Consider the following 9022-nt stretch of genomic DNA (forward strand, 5'->3'; position numbering starts at 1 on the left):
AAGATATTGGAACAAAAGAGCTGAAAATGTAGCTGTGCACGATTAAGAAGAGAGGCAAGAGAAAACATGATTTCCACATAGCCTGACACCGTACTCAACTAGAACATCTACCAAAACTGGAACCTCTTGTGCTGACACAGGCAAAGTGAAACCTTCCTACAAGCAAGAGAAATCCACTCCAGCTATTTATCACTAACAAAAATTTATATACACTATAATTATCTTCTATTCAGTATATTAATCGCAATACTTAGACTTATCTTGTCAATATCTAATTAAAGTCACAAGAAGTGCTTTGGCCTGATTCAATCAACTCAGCTTTAACAAAAGCCATGGTCTTGCCTCACGGTCAAAAGTGCCTGAAATACTTCACATCCACCATTATCAACTGGTGACAATTTTCCCCCACCTCCCAATTTTACTTGCAACGTAAGTTTAAAAAAGCTGAGGCAAGCTGTTGACAAAATGGAGTCTATCAGAGTTTGCACATAACCTGGAAACACTTAAGCACGAGCTAGATGGGCATCATCAGAGGCAATAGTAACCTCTAATCAGAGCACTTGAAATACAATTATTACTGGTCATACAACTGATGAAATGACACACGGGATGGCGGGGAAGTGTTATCAAAACCTGTAGTCTCAGCAACAGCTTATCTTGGTGGAAGCAGACTGGCTTGGCCCTCCCTACAACTTCCAACTTTCATTCGAGACAGCTCCATACGGGAGTGCAGGCTTGACAGGGAACAGAACAGGGAAGCCCAATGCTGCCAATTTATTGAAATTTGGGTTACAAAAGGTCAAGTCAGACAACTCTGTAGAACATGACCATCCCAAGGGAAGAAAAGCTTATTTTGTGAGTAGTTCTTAGAGGACCACCCACGTTTGAACCCAGTAGGACTCCAGATCCTGCATAGCCAGCCAAGTACCTAACTACTAATGAAAGACATAAGACTTTATTTTTGTTCTGAAGGAGGCCACATCTGGGAAAATGTTTTAAGTTTGGCATCTGCGTCAGGAACAAGAGCTATCCTCTCAGTACCGTGCTCCGTTTCAGGTCAGAACAGAAAACATGCACAAGAAGAAATGGGAGAGCTTGGCGGGGTCGGGAGATCTTGTTGGCCTGTTATCACTAGTATTCCTCAAGTCATTTTGAACTCTTTCTATTAGAGTGACCTTCTTCCACTCCAGCTGTATTCAATGGGACAATTCTAGTTACAGAAAAAAAACTCAATCCTACCTACTGTTAGAAGACAATTTCAGCTGTTCAACTTTTAATGAACTCCTTCAATTTTGCATTACAAATATTCAAAATATGCAAAAACAAGTTGTTTGGGCTCAGGTGTTACTGTGATGACCTCAATGAATGGCTTTGGAAGTATCTTAAAGTAGCAGCATTTAATTTTTAAAAAAAAACAGTGTGAAGGCAAGCAGATGGCTCTTGGAAGTCATAAAAACAATGCACGGGTAATTTTCACATGCTTATGCACAGCGGTATTCATTCTAGGAACTAAAAGAACTTTCACATAGAATCATAGAATGGTTTGGGTTGGTAGGGACCTTTAAAGGTCATCTAGTCCAACCCCCCTGCCATGAGCAGGGACATCTTCCACTAGATCAGGTTGCTCAGAGCCCCATCCAACCTGACCTTGAATGTTTCCAGGAATGGGGCATCTACCACCTCTCTGGGCAACCTGTGCCAGTGCTTCACCACCCTCATTGTGAAAAATTTCTTCCTTACATCTAGTCTGTATCTGCCCTTTTTTAGTTTAAAACCATTACCCCTTGTCCTATAGCTACAGGCCCTACTAAAAAGTCTGTCCCCACTCAACTACTCATCAGAAAAGCACTTGGAAAGCTTGGAAAAGCACAGTGGTATTTTTACTAAAACAATATGGCAATTGAAGTGATTCAGGTATATGGTGTGAAATTTGCCATCAGACATGGAAGCATTAAGAAGCTATTGAAAAGATCTGCTGCAAGTCCTCAAGTTCAGCGACCAGATAAACTTGCTTCTGAAAGCACTTCAGACTGAGTACTCTGCATTAGACATACTAAAACTTTTCCTAAGGAAAGTCTTGAAAAAGGAGAAAAAAAATAAGTCACGGCTTCCTTATACACCTCAACAGCTGGATGGTTGATTTTTAACTGCAGTTTAAAGAACTTCTATCTCCATGACTATGAGAACATCTTTAGCACTGAAAGGAAATTTGGCCGAGATAGTATGGTTTTCCTCAGCAAGAGAGAATAGTCCAAAAGGCAAGAGTCTTCATTATCAAAAGCCCTATGCAGTTCTTGGGTTGGTTTTGGTTTGGTTTTTTTTCCTCATTTATTTCTTGGGGGAGCAGGGTGGTTGTTCATTTGTCATGGGTTGGCTTTGGGGTTTTTTTTGCTTTTAAAAATGACTTCCATTGTTTCCATTCCCATTCTTAGGGAAGCATTTGGTTTATGCACTGATCCCCATAACCTCAAAATGCTCTTCACTCATGATGGACAAAAAGCTCTGTCTTTGGCTTATTCATATGCATTAGCTTCCAGCTCCTCTTAATAATTTTGCAATGCAGTTATGCATTGCAGACATGTAGCACACCAGAAGTAGACCAGCAGCATAAGCAGGACAGAAAGTATGGTGGCAACATGAAGTAGCTTTAATGCTTGATATTTCAGGGCAGCAACAACACATCAGCCTTTTCTGCAGCACAGACATTATCTTCTTACAAAGACGGCGAGAGTTCTGGTGTTCTGCAGGCAAACACAAGCTGCTGACAGACCTCTGCCATACAGTCTTCTAATCCGTAAAAACGTTTGTTTTCTGCAGCTGCACATGAGAATTTCACCAATTGGCAACAGCACCAGGAACATGACTCAGTATCATCCATCATCTTCAGGCACCAGACTCGTCACTTCACATGTAACCGCTACCAGCCAAGCCAGAGAGTAAAGCCACAGGAGATGGACCCAAGGGTGACATTAGGCTGTTACTAGGTTTCGTCTCCTGTGCAAAACCCATTACTTTCCTGATGCTGAAAAGAAAGGGATCATAATGTTCTTGGCATATGTAAGTGAGATTTGTCTTATCGCTCTTGCAGACGTATCTTGTGTTACTAACAAAACCAGTCAGATCTACTTTGAAATCAAGTCGCCCATATTTCCATGCATCAGAAGTCTTTAGACTGCTGCAGACCGCTGCGCTCCTTCACTCTGAGCTTGCCTTCAGACGTTGAAAAGGGAAAGAAAAAGATAAGCCTGCGCTTTATTTCTTCTTCTATTGATGGTAACAGTAAGAGTCAACTCTTCCATAAAACGCTAGAAGACAATCTTACACCAGTGACCAGCTGATCGAAATGAAGAAATGTCAAGTGTGGTTCACAATGTTCTTCCAGGGCAGTTCAGCCAGAACAAGCTGTTGTGGTTTAGGCCCAGCCAGCAATTAAGCACCATGCGGCCACTCACTCACTCCTCCCTCCATGCTGGTGGGATGGGGAGGAGAATCGGAAGAAAAAGGTAAAACTCACAGGTGGAGATAAGGACTGTTTAATAGGACAACAAAAGAAGAGAAGAAACCATAATAACAATACTACTAATGAAAGAATATACGAAGTGAGTGGTGCACAATGCAACTGCTCACCACCTCATGCCCATCCCATTCCCGGGCCGTGCTCCCTCCTTCCCCTGGCCAATGCTCCCAGTTTATATACCAAGCATGACGTCATATGGTATCGAATATCCCCTTGGCTAGTTCGGGTCAACTATCCTGGCTGTGTCCCTTCCCAGGTGCTTATGAAAATTAACTCTATTCCAGCCAAACCCAGGACATTATCCACCCCTTATTCTACACCATCTAGGTCATGTCCAGATTCTACACTTCCCAATTAATCGCCACCACTTTTCCATTGATGTATATATACACACACAGATATCATTCCCTTAGTCTATGGGCCATCTTTCTAACATGTCTGTTGAGTACATTTATTCCATGACTCTGGGGCTCGATCTGTCATAAGAGTCTTTCAGGGCAGGAGAGGTAACGTGTGGTGTTGGACTGTTGCATGCTGCATCCAGAGCTCACGTCTGGTGTATTTGGTGCAGCCCATGCCCATGGTCTGTGGATTGAAGATGCTGATCTCGAGGAAGTTGCTGAGTGCCAGTTGCTGAAGCCAGTTCTAGTTCCATCACCACTGCACTTTGCTCGGTTTCATCAAAGTCCATCCTTCATCGATTTGTGTGATTCTTACAGTAACAGCATGGATATGGCACATAGCAAGTGTAGTAGCGATGACATACAGTGGCAGGGTTATTTAGCAACTAACATAATACAATTTAATTCACTGGCTATTCTCACCTAATATCAAATCCCCTTGAGGTACGCATTGGACTTCCCCATCCTTCTGCATCACCCACCAAGTCCACCCAGGTTCTTCAGCTAAAGCAATCCTGCGCATGGGTTGCCTTTGCCTGAGGCAGGACTAATCCAGACTGTCTTCCCTAACATATTCTTCATGTGCACTACGGGGACTTTATCCCCTTCTACAGTATGTAAAAGTTCTGATTGTGCAGGGCCAGCTCGACTGGTAGATCCACTAGTGTTAACTAACCAGGTAGCTTTTGCTAAATATGTATCCCAATGTTTGAAGGTCCAACCACCCATTGCTTTCAGTGTAGTTTTTAGCAGTCCACTGTATCGTTCAATTTTCCCAGAGGCTGGTGCATGATAGGAGATGTGATATAACCACTCAATACCATGTTCTTTGGCCCAAGTGTCTATGAGGCTGTTTTTGAAATGAGTCCCATTGTCTCACTCAATTCATTCTGGTGTTCCACGTCACCGTAAGACTTGCTTTTCAAGGCCCAGGACAGCGTTCTGGGTAGTGGCATAGGGTATGTGTTTCCACCCATCTGGTGGTTGCTTCCACCACTGTAAGCACATGGCGTTTGCCTTGGCGTATTTGTGGGCATATGACATAGTCAATCTGCTAGGCCTCCCCATATTTATATTTGAGCCATCGTCCTCCACACCACAAACGCTTTAACAAGCTTGGCTTGCTTGACTGCAGCACGTTTCACAGTCACGGATAACATGTGCAATAGTGCCCATGATCAAGTCCACCCCTCAGTCACAAGCCCATCTACAGGTTGCATCTCTTCCTTGATGGCCTGAGGTGTCATGGGCCCACCGAGCTAAAAATAATTCAACTTATACGCCAGTCCAAATCCACCTGAGCCACTTCAATCTCAGCAGCTTGATCCACCTGCTGGTTGATGATCGTTCGTTCATCTGAGGTATGTTGCCATCTACGTGATGTACTTTTACAACCAGATTCTCTAGCTGGGCAGCAATATCTTGCCACAATGGGGCAGCCCATATGTGTTTGCCTCTGCGCTGCCAGTTGCTCTGCTTCCATTGCTGCAACCACCCCCACAGGGCATTTGCCACCATCCATGAGCCAGTATAGAGACAGAGCACTGGCCATTTTCCTCCATCAGCAATGTCTAAAGCCAGCTGAATGGCTTTCACATCTGCAAACTAACTTGATTTACCTTATCCTTCACTAAGTGAAATGATTGTTTTGTGTATTTACTCTTCCATACAGAGGCGACTGATACCAGCAGAGTTTGGTTCTCTGATTCAGCTGCAGTGCCTGTTGCCAGGGTTTGAGTAGTCACAGTGCCTGTCACCAGGGTTTGAGTAGCCACAGTGCCTGTTGGTCTGTTTTCTCTCCCTTCCCCTTGAAGGTGCTGCATGATATCGAGCAGTGTTTGGTAGATACTGGCCAGAGCCCAGCACAGTGCAGTAAGCTGTGCCTCTTTGGAATAGCCACAGCATTTTTTTTTCAAATATTCTATCACTTCATCAGGGTCCTGTAGTTGTTCGGGAGTGAAGTTCCAAACCATTGGAGGTGAGAAGTTCTCTAGGTACCTGTCCATATTCTCCCACATGCCATGCCACCCATGACTATCCAGCCTTGGGGCAGATCTCAGTGGTAACCTTAAAAATAATTTTTGTAACCCTGAAACACATTCAGAAGACATAACAATAAGAGCATGCTGGCTTAAACATCCCAGGGATATTCAAAATTCTCAAAAGCTGTTGTAATTAGCCTGAAGGAGAAAGGGGAGGTGAAAGAGCGGGAGAAAGTATCCCCCCGTCTTCCCCATAGATTGGGTGCCATTACTAATAAATTCCAAGAGAAGGCAACCAAGGTACTGGCATTACAACAATGCTGCATACAAATACCAGCTTAACCTCATGAACAGTGATGTAATCATATCATAAGTTGATATTACCCAGTACAGCAAAATGATAGCCCTGATCCCTCTCCAAGAGGTGATAAACGTCACCACAAGGAATATATAGTGCGTATAAGGATTTACGTAACACTACCATGTGAACAAATAAACCAACGTTGTGACCAGTGACTATTTAACTGATGTAATAAATGTGTATAACAAATTTGTTTTAACATGCTCTGGTCAGATCTGTCGTTACCTCAACCCTTCGAGCTCCACACTGTGCATCAAAAAGGACTGTCGTGGTTTAGGCCTAGCTGGCAACTAAGCACTATGTGGCCACCCACTCACTCCTCCCTCCCCAGCCCAGTGGGATGGGGAGGAGAATCGGAAGAAAAAGGTAAAAGTCGCAGGTGGAGATAAGGACAGTTTAATAGGACAACACAAGGAGAGAAGAAATAATACTACTACTAATAAAAAGAATATATGAAGCGAGCAATGCATAATGCAATTGCTCACCACCCAGAACCTGATGCCCAGCCCATTTCCAAGCCGTGCTCCCTCCTTCCCCTGGCCAATGCTCCCAGTTTATATACCGAGCACGACGTCATATGGTATCGAATATCCCCTTGGCTAGTTCGGGTCAGCTATCCTGGTTGTGTCCCCTCCCAGCTTCTCATGAAAATTAACTCTACCCCAGCCAAACCCTGGACACAAGCTTTCCTTAAACTCTTCTGTACGTGGCACTACAAGGTTTATGTGCAATAGGGAGGTCTCACATGGGTGCTTAACACTGCTAAGCACCATTTCCTGGCAGTACTTCCTATTTTCTAGATGTGCACTAAGAAGTAACCCATTTTAGAGAAGAATTTTGTCTCTTCTCAGGAGATTTTGAAGGATTCATCACTGACACTCAAAAGCCAGAGCTGCTTCAAAAAGCTGATCAGAAGAAGAATGTCATATTCCTGTTCAATATATACGTGCACAAAATATTTGGGGCACAATGAAATGAGATGCCATGGAGGGATGACAACTACTACGGCCAGCACATGCCCTTCCCCTTGCCCTGCCTTACAGCCAGTTGGGGCTGTAAGGGTATGGCGGCCTAGAGGCTACACCCGCCTCCTCCTGTGAGCTCTATAAACCACAGGCCCGCCCACTGCACGACGACAGCCCTGCCGAGGCGAGGCGGGAGCAGCCCACGAGGCGCCCGGGCCGGTGGCGCCGCGGGGACAGCTCTGCCCCGCCGGGCCGGCGCGGCCCCGGCCGGGCGCACCCATACTTACCTGCCGCCCCAGGCGCCGCGGCCCGGGGGGGCGGCGCGGCCGGTGCCGCGGGCACATCGAGGGCTGCCCCGGGAGGCACGGGCCGCAGCACCGCCCCGCCGCAGCCCTGCCCGGAGGCCACGGCCCGTCGCGGCGCAGCCCGGTACTCACGAGTTCGTGTGCAGGTACTCGAAGGTGAGCTGGGCCCGGTTCAGGCTGCTGTAATTGGCCAGGGCCATGGCGGCGGTGGCCGCGCTCCGCGTGCATCAAAGCCTCCCCGCCCGCCCTCCTGCCCCCCGCCGCCGCCGCCGCCGGTCACCGCCCCCACCGGGAGGCCAGCGGGGCGCACAGGGCCGCTGCTGCTGCTGCTGCTGCTGCTGCTGCTGCTGCTGCCGCTGCCGCCGCCCGCCGCCCCCCCCCCGCCCCGGCCGCTCCCGCCGGGCGCCCTACACGCCCGCCGGCCCCACTTTCTCTCCGCCGCGATGGCGGTCGCGCCCCTCCACCGCCCGCAGCCGCCCCCGCCCGGCGGGGCGAGGCCCGACCGCTCACCGCCCATTGGGCGGGCCGCGGCACGTGACGGCAGAGCCATGGCGCGGGCCGCTGCGGCTTCCCCGCGGCCGCGTGACGGGCGCGCTGCGCAGGCGGGAGGCAGGTGGGGCGGGGGAGTGCGGCGCGCGCAGGCGGCGCACCCGCCCGCGGGTAGCGCACGGAGGCCCCGCGGCCGCCCCCCAGGCACCGCCCTCCCCCCCCCTTCCCCCGGTTCGCCCCGCCCCGCCGTCAGCTCAGCGCTGCCGGAGCGGGAGCGGTCGCCGCGGCCTCCCAAGGGCGGGCGGGCCGCAGCGGGGAGGCCGCCCGGTAGCGGGAGCAGCGCCCAGCCCGCGTGTCCTGAGGAACCCCCGCCGGAACGGTGGGGCCCGACAGCCGCAGGGGCCGGCGGGGAGCGGGGTGGGGGGGGGGCACCGCGGCCTGGTCCGGCGCCGCCCGGCGCCTTTCAGACGGGGCGGGCGGCTGCGGCGAGCGGGGCTCGGCTGGTCGAGCTGACGCCGGACGCGGAGCGGGAGAAGCTTCCCCGTGCCCCGCGGGAGCGGCGGCAGCGGCTGCGGGCGCCGTTTGCAGGGACCGCGGCTCCGTCAGAGGGACGCGGCTGGATGGAGAGACCCCGCCGCTGACACCCGCCCGGAGCCTGCGGCTTCTGGCCTGCGAGAGAGTGCGTGGACTTCAGCGGCTGCCTGGTTCTGCGGCTGGCGGCACGTAACGCTGGTGAAGGCTCTGGGAAGTCACGACGGAGGAGCGGCTGAATGTGCCCGTACTTATTAAAATATATTAATAGAGAGGGTGTATAAAATCATAAATATTCTTGCTTTAATCTAGTGCTTTTGATTCATCTTGAAATCCGAAGGGACTGGGCAAAGTGGAGCTGTCCTCCTTGTATCCTGCGTGCATCTTGCCCCCCTCTAAACCACAGGCTGAACCTGGGAATCCTGAAGGCCAGAGTTGCCCAGTGGAAAAACATAACGAATTCTCCTCCTG

General features: G+C 49.6%; 1 protein-coding gene across 5 annotated transcripts in view; it reads right to left on the reverse strand.

Moving 5' to 3' along the window:
- MORC2 (MORC family CW-type zinc finger 2) overlaps nt 1-7776 on the reverse strand; it is a 61174-nt gene extending 53398 nt beyond the window's left edge. For all 5 annotated transcript variants that reach the window (XM_068412750.1, XM_068412749.1, XM_068412752.1 and 2 more), the window contains exon 1: nt 7664-7776. In XM_068412750.1, coding sequence (XP_068268851.1) covers nt 7664-7731 — 68 coding nt within the window. In that variant the 5' untranslated portion in view covers nt 7732-7776. The remainder of the gene's footprint in view (nt 1-7663) is intronic.
- Nucleotides 7777-9022: the final 1246 nt, after the last annotated feature.

This window comes from Nyctibius grandis, chromosome 14 (assembly GCF_013368605.1).
Source record: "Nyctibius grandis isolate bNycGra1 chromosome 14, bNycGra1.pri, whole genome shotgun sequence".
Taxonomy (NCBI): Eukaryota; Metazoa; Chordata; class Aves; order Nyctibiiformes; family Nyctibiidae; genus Nyctibius; species Nyctibius grandis.